Genomic DNA, 22,185 nt, shown 5'->3' on the forward strand with positions numbered 1-22,185 from the left:
AAAACTTAACAGTATATGCCTTTTCCCCCCACTGCCTCTCCTCCCCAAGGTACTCCTAAAGGTCAGATAGGAGAAACCAAAAATGATACTGATTGCCCCAGACTGGCCCGGCCAGTACTGGTTCCCATTCCTAAAGAACTTGTCTCAATGCCTAGCTTGGACCTTACCTCAAATACCTCATCTACTGTCCCAGCAAAACAATCAGATTCTGCACAGCCAACTCAGGACTTTAAACCTGGCAGCATGGCTGATAAGGTAGTCATACAAAACACACCTCTCAGTAAAGCTGTGATGGATGTCATCTTGGAGGCCAGAAGGCCTAGTACTAGAAAATCTTATGCTGGAAAATGGAAGAGATTCTGTGCTTGGAACCAGGCACAAGGAACTGATACAGCTGCGCCAAATATTCCTCAGATTTTTCAATACTTAATTGAGATGCTGGACAAAGGCCTTTCTTTTTCATCTATTAAAATTCATGCCTCTGCCATTTCGGCTCATTACAATACAGAGCCACCAATCTTTTCTCATCCCTTATTAAAACAGTATCTCAGAGGAGCTAAACATTTAAGGCCTCCAAGGAGATCACCAATGCCTGCATGGGACCTCAACTATGTCTTGGAAAAACTCACCCTGCCTCCTTTTGAGCCAGCTGCTACTGCTGATAGAATGTTTTTATCTTGGAAAACAGCTCTGCTCCTAGCAATAACTTTTGCAGGACGAGTTTCAGAGCTACAGGCACTCATGGCTGTGGAACCTTTTATCATTTTTTATCCAGACAGGGTCTCTCTGAGGACAAACCCAACATTTATGCCTAAGGTGGTGTCCAGTGTGGCTCTTAACCAAACTGTTCATCTGCCAACTTTTTATCCAAATCCACAGAACAAGGGGGAGAGAATTCTGCATTCTTTGGACGTACACAGCTTAGATTCTACTTGGACAGAACCAAAGTTTTCAGAAAGACAGAGCAATTACTAGTGGCATATGCTGCAGGATCACAAGGAAAGGCTATCTCAAAGCAGACTATTTCAAAGTGGATAGGCCACTGCATTCATTTCTGCTACTTACACCATGGCAAGCCAGTTCCTAAGGGCATTAGGCCACATTCAACTAGAGCTGCTGCCACTTCAGCAGCTTTTCTCAGGGGAGTACCAACCAAGGACATTTTAGAGGCTGCTACTTGGAGTTCAGTGCACACCTTTACTAAGCACTATCGTCTGCCACTCTAAGTCCAGGGCAAGCTTTGCCACTGCAGTTCTGCAGGGCCTCATAGCCGCTCCTAATGCTGTTTAGCTCCAGCCTCCCATCCATAGCTTTGGGACTCTACCCAAATGTAATGACTGCAACAGTGAAACACAAAGAACATAGTACAGTTGTGTACACTTACCATAAATGTAAATGTTCGAATGTATTCACTGTTGCAGTCCAGGTTACCCGCCATCCCCCTTTATTCTGATGGAACCTATCTTTCCTTCTCTGATCTGTACAACCTATGTGGTGTATTTGCTTGTAGATGAAGGTAAAGATTATATTGCTGCATGTATTTACATATATATATATATTTAAATTTTGGCTACACTTTTAGGGGGCACCTGACATCTGGAGCAGGAAAAACTAAAGAAAATGGCGTCGGCTGCATCTTTTATATCCCTGATGACCTGACCTCAGGGAAGGGGCGACAGCAGCCGATGCAGGACCCAGGACTTTGGAATTCAGGCCGACTGAGGGCAACCTGCCAGCAGGATTACCCAAATGTAATGACTGCAACAGTGAATACACTCGAACATCCACATTTATGGCAAGTGTACACAACTGTACTGCCTTGCTGAGTCTAATTATAATGGCTACCCAAAAAACAATTGTTAGAAAATGGAAGTCAGTCTAAACCAACTTTATTAGAAGTAGTGAAGGATAGTAACAAGAGTTAAAACAACTGGAAGTGGGATCTTTAGAAAAGGGTAGGAACAAATTACATAGAAAAAATTAGCACTGTGGGATCAATACATGCAGAGGAGGAATGAGGTTTAAAAGAAGACCGGATTTGAATGAGCTATGTAATGGTTGACTAACAATGAGTGTATATATTAAAAGTGATGTGTAATGTTTGCAGCTACAGTTGTGTTGCACAGTTTAGAATGTATAATGCTTGCAACTGAGATTGTGTCACTATGGTTTGTCATTTATGTAAATGTACATGGCCTATATCATACGTAATGATTTAATAAAGATGTTTCTTGTTTAAAAAAAAACAGAGCTAAGACACTTAGAATAACACACACAGTAAGCTTTCAACCAGCAATTCCCAGCTCAGAAGGTTATAAGCTATCCTGTCCTGCCACAAGAGTGTAGATCACAAACCTTCCTAATGTAAAGTTACTAGTTTGGAGCCCAAGTGCTTAAAGTAGAATAAAGAAACTTAGAATAACCAGCCTTCACCAGCAATTATCTGCTCAAAATGGTGGAGGCTACTCTCTCGTGCCACAAGAGTGCAGACCACAAACCTTCTTAATGTAAACTAACTGGTTTGGAGTCCAGGTGCTTAAACCAGAACTAAGACACTTTTGGAATAACAGACACATTAAGTCTTCAACCAGCAATACCCAGCTTAGAAGGATGTAGGCTATCTTGTTCTGTTACAAAAGTGTAGATCAGAGATCTTCCTAATGTAAAATTACTTGTTTGGAGCCCAAGTGCTTAAATCAGAACAAACACACTTAGAATAACAGGCACAACAAGCCTTCACCAACAATTCCCACCTCAGAAGGACAGAGGCTACCCTCTCTTCCCACAAGAGTGTAGACCAGAAATATTCTTAATGTAAAACAACTGGCTTGAAGCCCAAGAGCTTAAAGCAGAACTAAGACACTTTTAGAATAGCAGACACAATAAGCCTTCAACCAGCAATTCCCATATTAGAAGGGTGTAAACTACCTCTAGTGTAGACTGCAAACTTTCCTTATGTAAGGTAATTAGTGTGAAGGCCAAGTGCTTAAATCAAAACTAAGAGGCTTAGAATAATAAATGCAGCAAATTAAACACAGATGAACACTTTATTTTGTTTTTTGATGCATATTCTTACAGTAAAAAGGTAGAAAGAAAGACAGATCCAGTAAAAGCAGCTGAATAAAGTGCAGGTATTTTTTTCCTAAGTAAGTGGGAAAGGAGGAAACAAGATAATTCAAGATGTTCTTCGTGTTTCACTGTTGCAGTCATCACGTTTGGGTTATCCCTGCTGGGGTAGCCCTCGGCCGACCTGAATACCAGAGACTTAGTATTTCTGCGTCGGTTGCTGTCACTTGAAGACTGACATCAGGTCATCAGGGGTATAAAGGAAGGCAGCCAACATCATTACATAAGTCTTTCTTGCAGTGGGGCCCGAAGCGGAAGCAGTCTGCGAGAGCCAGTCAGCCACTACCTGAGTTTCGTTTCTGGATTGAAGTTGAAGTCTTCAAAAGCTAAGTACCTCGTTGGGGATCCTTTTTTCTTGCACTAACCGATGTTAGAAAAAGTTAATAATTATCTCATTTGTGGAAAGTAGATAAAACACTGGGACTTCCATTCCTACTGTGCCACTTGTCTAGGCCCAGACCACAACGTCCCTGATTGTCAGTTCTGTGCTTTTAATGCCAGAACTTTTCGTCGTCGGGCCATTATTGTAGCCAGATATTTCCTTTTACAGTTCTCGAATTCCGATATGGCTTCCATAAGCCATCCGACAGCAGACCTTCTGAAAAAATGTAAAGATAGAGACAGACCGCACAGGACTAAACCTTCCGTCAAGGTTTCCGCCAAGCTGGTCGTCGGTCCTAGGGAATTTAGTGTGGCGCTTTCACAGCCCCTGATGCCCGCTTTAGTTAATTCACAGGCCTCTACCAAGACCTTTTCTGAGTCCAGTATGCCGCAGAACTCTTCTTCGTCTAAGGATGCTGCAGTCATCTCTACCTTGGATGGGTCCAGAGCTGCTGTGCAGGCACCGGCTTCCGAGGAAGTCCATCGCAACACTGAATCCAGACATAAACTGATGCCTTTTTTCACAGCTTCCATTCCTTCTAAACCAACCAAGTTCCTTAGGCCCAGGGGTCGAACCACCCCCCAAGAAACAGCCTTTCAGCCATTCTTGGTGCCTGCTCCCTAGCCCCAGTCACAAATGTTTAGAATGGCAGAGGACCTTATCATGCTGATTAGGGGAAGCCAAGCCACCCCCTCAAAAAGAAAGAGAGATCTGTCTGCAGAAGTTTTTTCTGAACAAGAGTCAGAGGAATCTGTTGCATCTGACTATGAAGACATGCAGCCCCTCTCTACATATGAGCATTCTGATGCAGAGGAATCTATTCCTTCAGCCTCTCCCCCAGCGGATTTTTCCTTTAGGGAAACCCTGCATACTTTAAGGGACCATTTCAAATGGGAGAGTCAAGACTACCCACAGTCTAAAAAGGGACTCAGAGAGTTTCTGGACCTTCCACAGCACAGGCCCTTAGCCCTACCTCCCAGTAGTAGAGGCGGTAGATGATGTCTTCCTTGAATCCAGCTTTACCCCAGACACCCTCCCTCCTGTTCCCAGAAAGCCAGACAGGTACTACAGAGTAATATACCACAAAACGAATCACCACAATACCAAAACAGGTAAAAAGACCACCAGGTGAAGAAATCCACAAAATTCTTTATTTCTCTGACGTCTCGGCCAAACAGCCTTCAAAGGAGTATAACATTACCAAGCAATACACACCTACCTATATATCTACATCAATTAATCAATAAAACAATTATTCATTTCATTAAACATCTCCAAATCATTTCTGCATTTAGCCCTTTAGGTAACATAGTATCATATTTTAAAATATAAATTTCAACAATGATTCATTTTTTAAAAATTCATTACCATTAGTGTAAACATTTATTTTTTTCTAAAATAGACCCTTTTAAGCCTTCAATATTTCCACTATGTACTTGATTAAAAAGCATTACTATAGAGCTTTCTTTCTTAATATTTTATATACATCTCAAATGTACTACAGAGTCCCTGACTCTCACAAATATCTTTAAAAACCCAACAGTGGACCCTGAGGTCATTACTCAAGGCCCAAAAGGGGTTAAAGCTACTTCAGCTAAGAATCCCACCCCCTCAGACAGGGAGTCCAGAGCACTTGACAGATGGGGTAAAAAAGTATACACCTCTGCTACTTTTGCTATCAGGGCACTCAATTGTCAGTTCCATATGCTTAAATATCAGCAACATGCCTTGGAACTCCTTAAACAAAAAAAATTACCTCCTTTCCTGCATGGGGAGAATCTAAAGATTTACAGGAATTAATGCACTCTGCTGGTCAAGTAACTAAACACACTTTGCACTGCGGATTTGATGCCCTAGAAGCTTCTTGCTGGGCAGCAGTCACTGGATCTGTCATTAGAAGACACGCATGGCTTAAGGAGCAACCCCTGCCAGACTATGTCAAATCAAAATTGTTGGATGCACCCTTGCACAAAGATAACTTATTTGGTACTAAAGCAGAAGAGGTGTTAAAGAAGATGGAAGAGAAAGCAAAATCTATGCAGACTGGTAAATATTTCTTACAGGTACAGCCCCCTAGCGTCAGCAGGCATTTTCCTTCCAAACACTGGTCCTTTCCTACACCTAGTAAACAGGGCCGCGTTTATATCACGCTATCAAAAGATGAAAATAGCGAACGCTATTTCATTGAACATAAAATAGCTAAACCACAAAATATCGAACATTCAGAACAGCAAATTTTTTCCCATGGAAAAAAATTTGCTATTCTGAAACACACATGCATAACACAAGCACACCAAAAAAAACAGCAATCCACACACATACACTTAAAATCCTACATCTAACCCTACACTAAACTGTACATATACTACTATCCATCCACTTACCTTAACCCTAAGGTCCTTCACTATCCCAGACTCACTTAACCCATCCCTAACCCTAAAGTCTGTCACTATCACACAATCACCTGACCCGCGCCCTAACCCTAACTCACTTAACCCGCCCCTAATGTCCACACAATTGCATACTCACCTGAACCCGACCCGTAACTTTCCACCACAGTGCTGAAAATAGCAAAGTCACAGAAACAGCCAACTGAATTCTTTCCCTAGGAATAAATTCCGTGTTCTGAACATTGTGTCTCAGGGGTACAAATTCTCCTTCCACACCCTTTCAACCCCCAAAGGGTTCCCAGATCTACCACCAAATCAGTGGGCAGAGACTCAAAAACAAATCCATACCCTGTTCTCCTTGGGAGCAGTAGAACACGTTCCTGCAGAACAGATAGGCCAAGGCTTCTACTCCAGACTTTTTTCTAGTACACAGAAAAGAGGGCACCTGGTGCCCCATCCTTGATCTGTTCATTCTAAACACTTTCCTGGTGATCCCCAAATTCAAAATGCTCACCCTCCAGCAGCTGCTACCCATGCTGTCCAAGGATGCTTGGGTAGTCACCCTGGGCCTAAAAGAGACCTACCCCCACTTTCCCATCAGGGAGTCCTGCAGAAAATATCTTCGGTTCAGGGCAGGATCTCATCACTTTCAGTTCTCTGCACTTCCCTTTGGCTTATCTACTGCTCCCAGAGTTTTCACAAAATGCCTGGCTCCGTCCATTGCTTTTTGCAGACAATGAAATATTTAAATTTATCCTTACTTAGATGACTGAATTATTCAGGCAGACAGCCAGGAAAAGCTGTTCAAAGACCTTGCCTTTTGTAAAGGACCTACTAACCTCCTTAGGGAACACAATCAACAAAAAGAAATCCAAACAACCCACCAAAAGGATAGGTCTGGACACAGCATCCCAGCTTACTTCTGTCAACTTGCCACCAGGCCCCAGCTTTTCTGCAAGGGAAATCCTGCAAGCCCTGGGATTCATGACATCTTGCATACTCCTTATTCCATATGCCAGACTGCATATGAGGAAACTTCAGTATTACCTAAAGAGCCTTTGTTGTCAACACTGTCAAGATCTGGAAACTCTTTTACCTGTTATTCCTTGCCTGAGGGAGGAATTTCTTTGGCGGGTAACAGCCTGCACCCGCAACAAGGGACTGCCCTTCTTCCTACACCCTGCCGCCCAGACCCTCACCACAGATGCATCAGACTATGCTTGTGGTGCACACCTGGACGGCAGGTGCATACAGGGCCAATGGAACCCCCAGCAACTCCCCCCGCACATCATTCTAAAAGAAATGATGACTGTGCAGCAGGCCTTGATAGCTTTCAAACCCTTTCTCTCTCCAGGGGTCCTCCGTATCCAAACAGACAACACCACAGTGATGTGGGACTCACTCCTACTCACTGTGCAGGCTGGCCATGATCCTTTGGTTCACAGCCTCTTCATGCATCTACACCTGTTAGCACAATACCTGCGAGGCTCTCAACTCCCTGGCAGACCAGTTAAGCAGTTGGACCCCCACGAGTGGCAGCTCAGCCGAAACACCTTCTTACTAATAACTCAGAAATGTGGAACCCCAGAGGTCGACCTCTTTGCCTCCCACACCAACCATCAACTCGACAAATTTTGCACCCAGGAGCATCACTGCATGACATGGAAAGTAGATGCCCTGTCCTTCCCATGGGTAAACCTCTTGGTCTGTGCCTTTCCTCTCCTACCTCTCATTCCCAAGGTACTGATCAAAATAAGGGAGGAAAAACCAAGGACCATTCTCATAGCTCCAGAATGGCCCAGACAACACTGGTACCCCTTGCTGCACAGCCTATCCCCACTGCCCCCATGGAATCTTCCTCAGGTTCCCAACTTCCTAACCCAGAGGGCAGGGGAATTCATGCAACCCCATTTGTAGACAATTTGGCAGCTTTGCTTATAACCTGACCCGTTATGCAGATAAATGGAAAAGGTTCTGCACCTGGATCTAGGCTGAGAGCCAATACGGCACAGCCCTCTTTCCCTCTCATCCTGGACTACTTAGCTGACCTACTACACAGTGGTTTCTCTTTCTGCTCTATAAAAATTCACACCTCTGCTATTTCCACTCATTTTCCCACTGAGCAGCCTTTTTTTTCACACCCACTGATCAAACAGTTCCTCAGAGGAGCTAACAACTTGAGGCCCCCCAGAAGGGCACTAACACCAGCTTGGGACCTTAACTTTGTCTAGGAAAAGCACACCCTGCCTCTTCTGCAGAGCTAAAATTTCTCTCCTGGAAGACAGCCTAGCTCCTGGCCATCACTTCAGCCAGAAGAGTCTATGAGCTGCAAGCACTCACGGCAGTGGAACCCTTCTTCATCTTCCACGCAGAAAGGGTATCCCTCAGAACTAATCCATCCTTCATGCCCAAGGTAGTATCCAGCATGGCTGTTAACCAATTCATCCATTTGCCCACCTTCTTTCCTAACCCTCAAAACAAGGGAGAAAGGATTCTGCACTCTCTAGATGTGCACAGACAGCTAAGATACTGTCTGGACAGGACTAAACCCTTCAGAAAATCTGATCAACTGCTGGTTAGCTTTGCTTCAGGGGCAGAGGGCAAAGCCATCTCCAAGCAAACCATTTCCAAATGGATAGCACATTGCATCCATTTCTGCTACAAGCAGCATGGCAAGCCTCCCCCCGAGGGGGTTAAGACCCACTCCACCAGAGCAGCCTCCACCTCTGCAGCATTCCTCAGAGGGGTCCCCACCAGGGACATCCTGGAGGCTGCCACCTGGACATCTGTTCACACCTTTACCAAACATTACCACTTGCCTCTCTTCTAAATCCAGAGCAGGCTTTGCCTCTGCAGTCTTGCAGGGCATGCTAGCCAGCCCCTAGCTTCCTTGACTGCCTCCACCCATTTCATGAGCTTTGGGAATCTACCCAAATGTGATGACTGCAAGAGTGAAACATGAAGAACATAGTACAGTTGTGTACACTTACCATAAATGTAGATGTTAGAGTGTCTTCACTGTTGCAGTCCTGGTTTCCCTCCCTCCTTTCCCCCTTTTCTTTTGTAACTTTTCTCCCATGTTGTTCTCCTTTCCTTAGAAAGGGACATATTGGTATTTTTTTTTTCCACTGGTGGGGTACTGCCACCAGAGCTTGGCCTCCTGCTTTGAGGACTCCTGCCCAGTTAGGGCAAGAAAAACTGATGTAATGGTGTCGGCTGCCTTTATTTATACCCCTGACGACCTGATGTCAGTCTTCAATCAACAGCAACCGACGCAGAAATACTAAGTCTCCGGTATTCAGGGGGGCTGAGGGCTACCCCATCAGGGATAACCCAAATGTGATGATTGTAACAGTGAAGAAACAACATCTACATTTATGGTAAGTGTACACAACTGTACTTTTTTTTTTTAAGAGGCTAAGGGGTGGGCATTCCTGGATATGTGAGAATGCATATTATAGTGTAAGGTTATGACATCCTAAATCTGCGGTGGTGGTGCTGCGGTAGCGTTGTCGCCTCGCAGTAAGACGCTGTCCGGTCCGACTCTGTTAGAGCGTCTTCTGCGTGGAGACATGCGTGAATGGACGTACCTTCGTTGAAGGTTGTGCGTCAGGGCTGGCAACTCAGCACATAAAAATCAACTGCCAATCATTAGCGGACTGGAGTTCCGCTGTGGCAACCCGTAACCGGGAAATGCCGAAAGACACAAAAACAACAACATCTCCATCCAGCATCTGATGGTTGAGTTTTTTGTAAACTCAGTGAGGATATTATTTTATGCTATTTTTTTTTTTCCCCGTCTTTCAGATTGTATTAGTGCATGGACAGCTGAACTGGAGAACATATGTGTTGGGCATATTTTTGTAGCCTCATTCCATTACATTATGATGCACACAACAAGAGTTGTGTAGAGGCTATAGAACATTCAGAGTTATGCTAAATTAAGAAATCAGAAGAAGAAACCTTAGCAGCTGTACACTGCAGCGAGCCTTGTGGATCTCTAATAATCTGAGTCCATATCTGTTTTATATGAAAGTGTCACTGGATAAAAAGTACAACTGTATGAGAATAGGTTTATATGAAATTGGAAAAAATGTAGCAGCCATGGGTTTCTTCACTGCCTCCACTTTATCACCTCCTTTCTGTAATTACTGTTGTGGCCCCTTTGCCAGTAGTGTTTATACCTTGGAACCACACTGGATACTCCCCTCTCTTTGTACAACATTATTGCAGCATATTCAATTCCTTTAGCCATAAACCCAAACTGTTTTATTTATTTTTCTTTCCATTCCTTACTAATGATACTATCCCACATATTGGTATTTGACTGTGGAAGATGTGTCACAGTAAGGTTTTTCTCCCTGTCTCCTCCTTATCACTATTGACTACGTACCCTTACAGTACTGAATCACGTGTAGCCAGTTGCTGTGATTTTCTCCTTGTCGGATTAGAATGAGGCAGGATGAACTGTTTCCCTATGGAAGTAGAGAACATTTCCAAACTCTTGTTTATGATAAAGCATAGTAGAGGTAAGACCAAATGAATAATTCACAGTGCTGACATCCTTGCAGATTACCACAATATGAATCTTGTTTCATTTTAGGTACCGTTACAGTTGATGGCTGTGATATACGCAGTTTGAATCCACACTGGTTACGTAAACATATTGGAACTGTGAGCCAGGTAATGGAAGGAGAAAAGTATTACTGGGTTGTAGAGTTTGCCTGAATTGAGATTATTTCCTGCATAATAACCTTATAGTAGGCTGTTGTGTTTTAGAGCCACATATGTCTTCAAATAACTCATTTTATGGAGGTAGAGTGATTGTATACCAGCTGTACTGCACTTTACAGTATGATACATTTCTTTTGCCTGTTTTACTTAATGCTGTGCATGGAAATCAGTATGGTCATGAAATCATAGTTAGAATTATATTTGTTAGTCTGTTGCTTTACATAAAATATGCAGAGTACTTATTTGTTGGAGGTAGTCCGATACTAACATTGAATAAGCAGCTGTATTTCCATTCTACATAGATATGCTTGGGAATGGATAGTATAATCTCTTAATCTCTTGCTTCTCTAGTTTTAATACTAAATTGGGCAACTCCATTACAGTCTTTCACAGTACAGAAAAAGCACAAACTAATTTTTTGCAGACATATCCTGAACTGCCTAGAATGTTGCAAAATGTCAGGACTTTTGCTTCAAATTTTCCGTCTGTGCCTTATAAAATGTGTGGTTTTCTGGAAATTTACTGAGGATTGAAGTCACCAAATAATGGCATACATTTGTGTTTCAGACTTCATATCTTTCAGAAAATGCTAAAAGGTATTGCGGCAGAAAACCCTATTGCAACTGGGAACTGTTTTCATAGTTTACAGATAGTTATCCGTATTGTAGATTACTTCAACATGTTAACCAGCTACTTAATTTCACTTTAGAGCCTATATGACTGCAGTATCTACAGGAAGAGAAATGTAGGTGCCATGCTTGGTGCAATAAACAAAGCTTACACATTTTTCTAAGACCGTGAAAAAGGTTCAGTTTCTTACTCAAACTAAAGCATTTCTTTTTCTGATAGAATGTTTTGTATATCTTAGAATTTGTATCGTCTGTGCCTTTTTGCCCTTTGTAGGTATTTTGTGCATGTTTCAATCTCAACATCAAGTCTGTATCATTGATTTTTATAGGCCTTCTGTGGCTGTAGTGAATACATTCCCCTTTTCTCTGGCAGATGGTAGTACAGGAGCCAGTCTGTCCTCCATTTACATATAGTCTTGTCTGTCAGATAAAATGATTCAGAGAAGCCAGTCTGTACTCTGTATACAGCCTTATGTCTTGGTGAAATAATTCTGGTTTATCTCACTTCAGTTTGGCCAAGCTGCATTTGTACTTCTGAAGCCATTTTAGCTGATCTAACATTTCCTCAAGCATTGGAAAGGTGTACAGGTGTATGGATATGGATGCTCAGGTGTACAGAATTTACTAAGGGAAAATACCATTTGATCTTCTGTTTCACCTGTCTTACTGCTTTGAATTAATTTTGTATACTTACGCATTATCTCCTGTATTTGACATGTGAAGAAGACTTCCTGTGTTGTTTTTGCCTGTGCATATCTCTAAGGAATGTTCCAAGTATATGAAAATGTAGATGGAAAAGGGCCATCTCTGTCAAATCCATCTTATGTTCCGCTATCCTCTGCACCTCTCCCCATAACCCTGTAGGCACCTTTGAACACATCTGATTCATTGTTAGTCATTTTTTGTCATTTTATTTTCCTTCCCAAGGGTCAGCCCTCAAATCAGGCATCCTGTCAGCTAATTACTTCACATCACCCATAGCCACTCACCTTCTTTCAGGGAGTCCATCTGTCACCAAGTACATGCATTGAGGTCATCATTTGCAGCTTGCAGCTTTTTGTTTGGGGGGGGGGGAGCAACTGCTCCCTGTTAACTGCCTTCTGCATGCATTGCAGTGGAGTGGAAGTGCACATGCTTCAGAAAGCAAGTGATTCCAAGCAGCTGGCATAGCAAACACATTTTAAGAGAAGCCCTACAACTGCAGTGCCACTGTTTTTTTTCCTGGGATTAGCATTGCAGCAGCTTTTTCAATCATTTTCACCCATGAGGTAAGAGTGCAGGCTGGCAGCCATGAAGTCCCGGTTGGTTTTCCTTGTTTCCAGGTTGGCTTGTTACACCTGGTTGTGAAGTTGGATGCTGCTCCAGTAGGCTGATTATTTTAATGCTCATGTTGATGTCTACTCCATCAGTACCTTGCAAAGTATATTGTAAGAAATTTAAATGTTTGGTAAAGCAATTATAAATATTAGCAGTGACTTCACATTTTCATGAATGCTGTAAAAGTTGTGTGAGCAACAGCCGAACAAGTGTGCCATCTTATGCACAACATTAAGGCGCACAATTTTTCTAACATGTATGGTTTCTACTATTAATGTTGTGAAAATATTGTACGAGCAATGTTCATAGATTGTGTAGTATCACAAAACTGCAATGCGCTAACTGCTCTTATCATACATCATTGGAAAGCTTTCAAACAGATGAGCAGTTCTCACACTGATATCTTGGGTCTGTCCTGCATGTTTACAGAGATTTTATGCCCCCCCCCCTTCAAAAATGGCTAAACTACCTTTACCCACTTTGACCTATTTGTTCTGTCAGGTATGGCGAGAGCTAGTCATACCCAGACTAGGCAGGCAACCTACAATCCATTCATTCCTGTCTGTAGTAAATTATTAGATCATTCATTTCCCATGGCAAGAGTTAGGTGGTAGGGAGCAGGCCACATCACTGGTCCAGTGAAGTGGCCCTTCCCTCCCCAGTGGAGTATCCCCCCTTGTAGTGGCACACTGAAATCTGCTTCTGTGCTACCAGCTAGAGAGAGCATACCTCTGTATGCTTTCTCGACTTATGTGCATGCATGTAGGCAGCACATGCATACATACAGGTGCAACACCTGGTGCTCCCAGTAGGTGTCACCCAAGTGGCAAGCCATAGCTGCATTCATCCCAGGATGGTGTAGTCAACTGCTGCTGTTCACTCACATCTTCCTTTATAAGTTCCTTTAGCTACCTGAGCTGTTAGTTGAATTTAGGTCACCTGAATCCTAGTCAGAGCTTTTTCCATGTGTTCTGTGGGGCTGATACACCTACAGAAATGCTAAACGTTGTTAGATCATTACAGTGGTGACTTTAAGATGTATTGCAAATCACAGGAGGTGAGTTTTTATGGATGATTCTGGATATAGTGGGAGGTTGGCATAATGGTTAATGTGTTTACCTGACAGACACCATGTGCAATGTTTGATTCTCACCTGGGATAATTGGCCAGGCTTAGAATGGCCCACAAGGGCAGTTACCCTAGTACTAACCTATGAACCTAGGAGATGCTTTCTGTACCTACTTAAGAGAAAAGCTGTCAGGAAGCAGGTGGCTTGTTTACTGTCTTTATAGGATTTCTGCAAACAGAGATATTAATTAGCCTGATACTTATCAGGGCTGAGTAAATTAATACACTGTTGGGTACAGATTTTTGGCTACATTTTGGAATCTCTTCAGAAGGTGTTCTGTTGTGCTATAGCAAATATTATTGAAGGACTGAAAAGAGTTATAAGCATTACTAATAGTATTTTAGTCTAAGTACTAGAAGTTAGGAGCATGGCAAACATCTGATTTAAGCTACATGATACGTTGATATCAGGATATGAAGCCATGTATCAAATAACAATACTAGTGAACTATGTGATAGAAAAAGGTTTATAGTCAAAATGTTTAGTGCGTGCAATAGTGAACATGCAGAAATTCATAGGTAAGTCTTCCTTTATGCAGCTTCAATATCTGTCAGAGCTCATACATTGCTTGTCAAAGCTAACTGTACTCCTGAGTAGGCTGATAGGACATGAGCACAATAAAGAGTTGGTCAGTGGAACAAGATTGAAGTTTTGAGTAAATAAAGTAACTATCTACCACTGCACCATCATTAAAGTATTAAGAAATTACGATACCATTCCCTTTCAGGTTGATACTAGTCAACAAAGGTTAGGAATTATCCTTCCAAGGGAAGGTAGACGGACCTTCCCTGTTTTGGAGGCACATTCCTATTTTTGTCATGATATATAGAATGAACATGATGGACCTATTTTGGGAGGGATGTCCCAATTTTCAAACTTGATTTACCCCTTCAAACAATTTTTTGAATCCCCTCCCATCACATTTGATTTTTGTAACTGTTCAGTACCCAATACTACTGCCATGAGCAATTTTAAGAACGAGGACGTGCATTATCTTGCATATCCCTTTTTCAGAAGCAAAATTAAATGACTTTGTGTGGTAAAATTTTGAAGTACAGTTCATTAAAGTCTGTTTGGTAATCTGCTTATGTTTTTCCATAATTTTTGTCACATTGTTTTTTAAACTTGTGTTTGTGTAGTAACCCGCATTCCTACTGCAAGCTGGAAGAATAATGTGTTATTTGATATTCAAATCTTATGCTAATTAGATTTCAAATATTTTGCTGGATGCATCTACTTTTTCAAGGGTGTATTGCAGGTTGAGAGCTATGACAATTGAACTTCTGTTTATGCCCAAGCTTGGTGTGCTCAGATAGGAAAATGTATGTAATAGTATTTGAATGTCAAAGGTTCCATGATTATGTGTGCAGGAAGCTTATTACTGTATTGTCTGAGCATAAACATCTGCAAAGAAGGCTGTCTACTTAATTATGAAGACTTTTGTCTTTAGAATATTGACAAGTACAGTACAAACTGGAGAAGTGTATATATATATATATATATATATATATATATATATATATATATATATATATATTGCAGATACTCTTTAGATCATATCTCGAAGAATTCAAATTTTTGGAGAAAAATTTGGAAGTGTTAATGTTGGTAGAACACTTATCACAGACTGCTGAAAACTTCAGGAGTTGAATGTCAGAGAACATAACGATGAAACTGCTTTATATTGTCATGGTAGGAAGGTTGCATGCTGTAAAATAAGTGTGTCCATTGTTTAAGCCATATTTTCCATTCGGTGTTGAACCGTCACGTGTAAAACAGTTTGTAAAAATGAGAATGTAATTAATTTCATGTGTGAGAAGTTAAATGTTGCTAACATTGCATGAATCTTACCTTAGATATTTATTTATTTTATTTATTTACATTTGTTGACCTGGAGTGTATGTTAAAATACAGTAGAGATATCACATACTGGTGTAACATGCACAAGATTTTGTTCCCTGTAGCAGGCTCAGAAATCAAAACCAGAAAGAGCAATTAAGCCAAATCCACATTAAATTCCTTTACTATGTTAGTCGAAGCTGGGCACTGACTTATTTTTAGTACAATAATTTCAGCTTTTTACTACTGTTTAAAATATCCAGAAATGGCTCAGTTTAAAGATACTACAGGCAATACCTTCAAGAACAATCATTGTTCCAAAATCAGTAGTCAGGTATACTAGAATGTTGTTTAACAGTGACCATCCGTTCATGTGCCAAAAATGTGTATTTTACAACAATATGTGCTGTTTTGTAGTCCAAGATACTGACAGTCCATTGGCCATGTTGAACCCATTAGCCAAACATTTAAGAAACATACTGAGGAAAGTGATGCATTTAGCCAGATAGACTCTCTCTTCTGAAATGTAGAGCTAGACTGGGTTTCTCATTAGCTTAATTGTTAATGGGCGGGTGTTAGAAAAAACGCTGCCTGCATTTCTGATAGTTCCAGAAAGTGCACAGTCAGTATCAGAGCTTCTGCAAAGAAGACAGATGAAAGTGAAGTGGTATTATGACAAAACAGCTAAGAAGGAAAGGTAAGGTAATGAGTGATAATGTTGCTGAATTACAACATTAAGCTGAAACTTTAAGTTCAGGGCACAGTAGTTGCTCTTCATGCATAGTCAAGATAATTTGTGCAGGGAAATGATATTCAGCTGTATAGAATAAATCACAGACATTTGCTGAAACTGAAATGTTCTGAATTAGTCACTTGCTTGCTTCTGGGAATCTGCCTTAAACATGTTCATGCCTTTACAATGTCACATCTTCATCACTGGACTTGCCTTAAATTAGAACTTGGAGGAGCCAATGCTGATCACTGCCCTTAGGTTGTGTGCACTTAGGCTTCTTGATTGTTAACTGAGGCTAACCAAGTCTGACATATTGAACTCAAATTGTTTCATTTGTACTGGCTGCCAGTGAAGTGGAACACATCCTACAGGATTGGCCAGTTAATCTATAAAACCCTACAGAGCTGATAATGCGTTTCTGTTGAAAGCATGCCTGTTTCTTATTGACAGCTCTTTAACTTCAGCAGACTACTTCAAAGGATTCCAAGGATTCTTCCGGACACAGCAGGTTGCTGGTCATTTTTTTTTTAGTCTCATTTCCTTTAGAAATGTCTGCCTTGCCTGATACTTATACCTGTGTAGTGTTTGATACCAGTCAAACTTGTGTGTTAAAATGCCTGTGGTTTTATTTAATTTGCCTACATATTTATTTGTTGTCTGTAGGTATGTCATTGTTTTAATTATTTTGAAATGATATATTAGAAAAGGGTAATTTTCTTCACATTTTAGATTCAATTTGTTATCGACAGACTGCATAGCAGCTGTATACTATTGTAGTAAGAGCACTATTTCTGGCAGGCTTGAAGGTATTGTGTAAAAAAAATGTAGGAGATCAATGTTCAGGAGGAAGAGATCCACATATACTTTATAGAAATAAATTTGAATGTTCCAGTTTAATGCAAAACTTTGTAGGAATTAAGTATGTAATATCATGTGTATGAAGTTTGCCATAACTCTCCAGAGGAAAGATATTTGTTGCATATAATCCTGTGTGGTTCAGTATTTTCTTGATTAATCTGAGGCCAAAAACTATCGATTTGCATTTCATATTTTTCAGATTTGATTTATTGTTATCTATAGCTAAAAGTTGCTGTAGGAAAGTAGTTTTTTTTCATGCTTTGCCACCTAACAAGACTTTGAAAAAGAAAATTCTCAACTGCAACATGCTTATAAAACTGATTAAAATAAATGCATTGTACAAGTGTTAAAGTCTGCTGCAATGTATGACTATGCTGGGATCCTTTGGTTAGGGACTGAAGTCTTTAATCCAAGTGAAATGTATTTCTCTTTCCCCACTTTATACTCCAGGAACCTATTCTTTTTTCCTGCTCTATTGCTGAAAATATTGCATATGGAGCAGTGGATCCTTCTCAAGTTACTGCTGCAGAAATTCACCAAGCTGCTGACATGGCCAATGCTAATACATTCATAAGCAATTTCCCCAGAGGATTTGATACTGTTGTTGGGGAGAAAGGTATTTTGCTGTCAGGTAGGTTAGCTGACATTTTCCTGCATGGCATTTTCTAATGTGTTTTACTTTATCCTATTAATAGTATGTGTAGATGTAAACTTTTATTTTTATTAGTGCAACTAGACTAGTGCAGTATCTGTTTTGAACGTTCAAGCTATTCTTTTCCAGGATTTGTTGTAGTTCAAAATGTATACATAGAAAAATATTGATTGTGTCAGTACAAACTCAGAAGCTGCAACAGTTTCCTGTTTATAATGGGAATGTTTTAATATGTTAATAGTTTTTTGTATACTTTTACATTGTGTCATGCATGCAAGTAATTCAGCGTACATGGTTACATCTCAGTTTTTCAGTTATAAATATTGATTATACAGACTTTACTGTAGTTGGATTGTTATATCTGTTATGTTCCCCAATATTCAAATATATGAAATTTCTTACACTATAACTTTACGGTGAAAGTTTTGTGACAAGTCATTGACAAAATTCCCAAATGCTATAGTACAGGACGTTTCATGTATTGCACAAACCAAACTTTCACATATTCCATTTATCTATTTTTCTATATATTTTTATGATAAGTAGTGTTTCCTGTTAACTTCTTTGGACTGTGTTAATTATCTAAGTTTTTATTGTATAGGCCTTTAAGTCCCCCTCTTGCATATCAGCTGCAGTGACTCCACCCATTTGTTCTTTAACCAGCTGAAAGTTGATCATGATGTGGCTGTCAACCAGGCACTCTTTAGATCTGTGTGTCTACGTTTGCTCTGCTGCACATGCCTCTAGATACCAAAGAGTTTTGATGTACAGTGAGACTTAGCAAGGAGATGTCATCTGCTTCCATGAATGATATAACCCCTCAGAAGCCCTAGCCACCCCCTCCTGACTAGCATTTCCATGTGATCTGCAGTCTCCACCTGTGATTCTAACAGTGTATGCACTCTGAACTTATACTCACCTCTCCCTCTCTGAGAGAAGCAAGCAGACATTTGTCTCATCACTCCTGTCACTGTCTTTGGTAGCATCTTCAGTGTCCCAGCCACTAATCAAACATGGGATGTCTCGCAGTTAGGGCTTTTATTTATTAGGGCTTTAAGTAGTTTGCATAGGTTTTTTGTGAATGATCAGTCTCATGAGAGATTTATTCTTGTAATTCCTGATGTAAATTTTGTGGTTCTTTTTTTAAGTGATGGTTCATTTATTTACTGTATTTTAGTATTTTCTTGAAGTTTACACTAGGATTTGTTATTTTTTTATTTTATTTTTACTTGAATATAGGTAAAATCAGGACATGTTGCTAGTAATTTGGTTTTCTGATTGGATAGTTGTGGTTAATGTTTTCTTTAGCTTTTTGTTCTTTGTTTTTTTAGCTTTTGCTTTCATATGACAAGAGTTGTATTTTATATGGTTTATTTATTTGAGCATGGTGTTTTGTGTGTGTGTGTCTGTGTGTGAGTATGTGGAGAGAGAGAAAGACTTTTTATATTGTAGGGAATGGGAAATGCTGCCTGTGTTTTATTTACTTTTATATTTTTTGTAAAGTTTTTAAATTGAGCACATGTTTGGGTTTACGGGGGTTTAGTTAGGTTAAGGTATTTTTAGAATGTAAGTTTATGTCCTAGTGCAGTGTTTCTTAAAGTAGGTACTGTAAAATGTCTAGGTGTTCTGAGAGCCACAGCTAGGGCAGAAGAGCTCTGTGGGTAATTTTATGTTATTTGAAAAAGATTAAATTAGAAAAATGACTTGGAGATCATTTTGAAAAGCAGTTACAGTTGTGTCACCATAGGGTAGAGGTGATTAAGTGCACTAACCTTCAAGTGGTCAGTACACTTAACCAGTGAATTCATAGGCTTTGTTCCTTACTGGAATAGAAAAGTCAGCAAATGTTAAACAATGAAGAGATAGTTGCTGGCAGCAACATGAGGTTGTTATTGTTGTGTCTTTCGGCTTTTCCCGGTTAGGGGTTGCCACAGCGGAACTCCGGTCCGCTAATGATTGGCAGTTGATTTTTACGTGCTGAGTTGCCAGCCCTAACTCACAACATTCAACGAAGGTACGCCCATTCACGCATGTCTCCACGCAGAAGACGCTCTAGCTGAGAGTCGAACCGGTCAGCGTCTTACTGTGAGGCGACAATGCTACCGCAGCACCACCACCGCGGTATGAAGTTATTATTATTATTTATCCAAACTGGCAGGCAGGTATAACTGAGCAACTTTACAGGGTGACTGGATGAGAGCAAAGCTCTCGCATGTCCCCAGTTTTGCCTCATATTTTTGTTTTTTCCCTCATAAAGCTGGTTGAGAGGTATACCTTGTATAGGTAAAATACAATAATCACACAATACATACCTCTCAGATGTCCTTCTGTCCCTCTGTGATTTGGTTTCATGTTTTTGGTCTGTTCCTCTTTTTCAACCATGTCTAATTTACAGAAACCGTGGATTTTTGGCTCAAAATCATACTATGTTCCTCCTAAAACTAATGATTTGAGTAGAACATGTGGATTACACATAATAGATAAATAATTTTAGCTATAAACTTCTTTTATTTCAGAAAATATGTTTAAATTCACATTCTCTTATTTTTGTCAACTTTCTAGTTAATAGTACTAATGTGAGGTATAAGCTGTCCCTGTTTGTTCATGATTTTTTTACATGGATTTAAGAGGTTAAGAGCTAAGGATTTCAAAAATCTACCCTCTTGCACTAAATAGTTGAGAACCTTGAGAGTACTTTGTCTGGGGGGGGTATTGTGCATACCTTTCGGCTGTCATTTTTTTCTCTCCAAAAATTTTGTGAATTTCTGGCATACTGTTAAAGCATTTGGTAATCAGTCATTTGAATTTCAGACTTCATGTCTTTCATATGAAAAGATATGCTAATGAAACACCATATTGTACTAGGAAGGTCCTAAGTATATAAGAGCAACATTTAAAATCTTTCCATGATTTTGGACCTTTGCCCCTGTATTATTTTTGGCTTTTTAACAAGAAACATCATTAACTTGTGTTATGACATAGGCAATCATACATTTATCTAAATGAAAGCAAACCATATTGACAAATTTTCAGTTTTGTACATTATGTATCACTTATCTATCCAGTCATTGTCAGTCAAACAATTGCATAGCTCATTCAATTCCAGACTTCCCTTAAACCTCATTCTTTTTCGAAAACATTATTCTGCATGTGTTGTGCCAACAAATCCCATTTTTTTCTGTATAATTTCCTCCTACCCTTTTATAAAGATGCTACTTCCATTTTTTTTAACGCCATTACTATATTCACTACTTTTAGTACAGTTGGTTTAGACTTTGATTTCTCTTTTCTTTTAATTATTTTTTTGGCAGGCACCAGAATTAAAGAGCAAGGCCTTATTACATCTAGGCAATTCTCATTCTGTATCACAGCTAAAAAAAATAATTTCCTTATTTATACCAATTTGCTCACCCAGTATTTCCGATAGAGTAGTCTGCAGGAAATTTTTAAAGTATGCCAATGTATTACACTCCCAAAAATATTTTCCCAATTACCTCTACCTATTATTTTTAGCTTTGTACCCGATTATTGTGCTAAGAGGTAGAAAACTGTGGTGGTATGTTTTTTATAAACCTATTTGATATATATTGTATTGTCATTTTTATTACTGGCTGATACCTGAGATGCGCATTAACAGCAAACAAGTTATAATGTGTAGGTCACTGGGAGCTATCTGTTGAAAATGAAAAACTGTTATTGTCGGTCATGTTTCTGGCTTTGTAGGACTACTAGTTTACTTGTAAAGCAGTCTGGAATAATTTACTGTGACCTTTTTTAAATTAGCGAAACCTTGTCAAGGAGCAGTTAAAGATCAAGTATAGAGGTTTGGACTGGAATCTTGCAAGTAACTTTGCTATCTGTATGCTGATGTTGGTTGCACTATGTAATTACAGCAAAATAATGCTGGTAATATTACCTATATTAATATAAAAACACTTTTAAAGTTAAATTACTTCACCTGAGATGTTCTTGTTTTGCCTCATGTTTGACTGTACAAGACGATGAGTGGCATTATGATGCAAAACTTGGGTGCACTCTCTGTATACGCACTCCATCTTTGTTTGAGGGTGAAAGCTGAGCTCTTTCCACAATGAATATATATACATTGTTTTAATTTGTGTGTATCCTCTTCACTGTTTTAATGTCTAGAAAACATAAAAAATGGGGGCTTACTAAATTTAACAATGACATTGCTGCAATAGCTGCTGCCATTGTAGTATAAATAATGCAGAAAAATGGGAAGACTTCATAGAACGAGATTTAATGCTGGAAGGAAATCACTAAAATGTCAATCAGCAGAATAACAGCATGAAAAATTGATTAAACTACTTATAACAGTGTGATTGAAAACTGAGCCATTTGTATTACTTCTACACATGCAGCCATACGTGTGTCC

The 22,185-nt window shown here is 39.9% G+C and overlaps 1 protein-coding gene across 1 annotated transcript in view; it reads left to right on the top strand.

The window, feature by feature from the left end:
* ABCB10 (ATP binding cassette subfamily B member 10) overlaps window positions 1–22,185 on the top strand; it is a 690,016-nt gene that overhangs the window by 528,981 nt on the left and 138,850 nt on the right. The window contains exons 8-9 of the mRNA XM_044076125.1: window positions 10,502–10,581; window positions 17,588–17,768. Coding sequence (XP_043932060.1) covers window positions 10,502–10,581; window positions 17,588–17,768 — 261 coding nt within the window. The remainder of the gene's footprint in view (window positions 1–10,501; window positions 10,582–17,587; window positions 17,769–22,185) is intronic.

The sequence above is a fragment of the Protopterus annectens genome, chromosome 1.part1 (assembly GCF_019279795.1).
Source record: "Protopterus annectens isolate FY-2018-M chromosome 1.part1, PAN1.0, whole genome shotgun sequence".
Classification (NCBI taxonomy): domain Eukaryota; kingdom Metazoa; phylum Chordata; order Ceratodontiformes; family Protopteridae; genus Protopterus; species Protopterus annectens.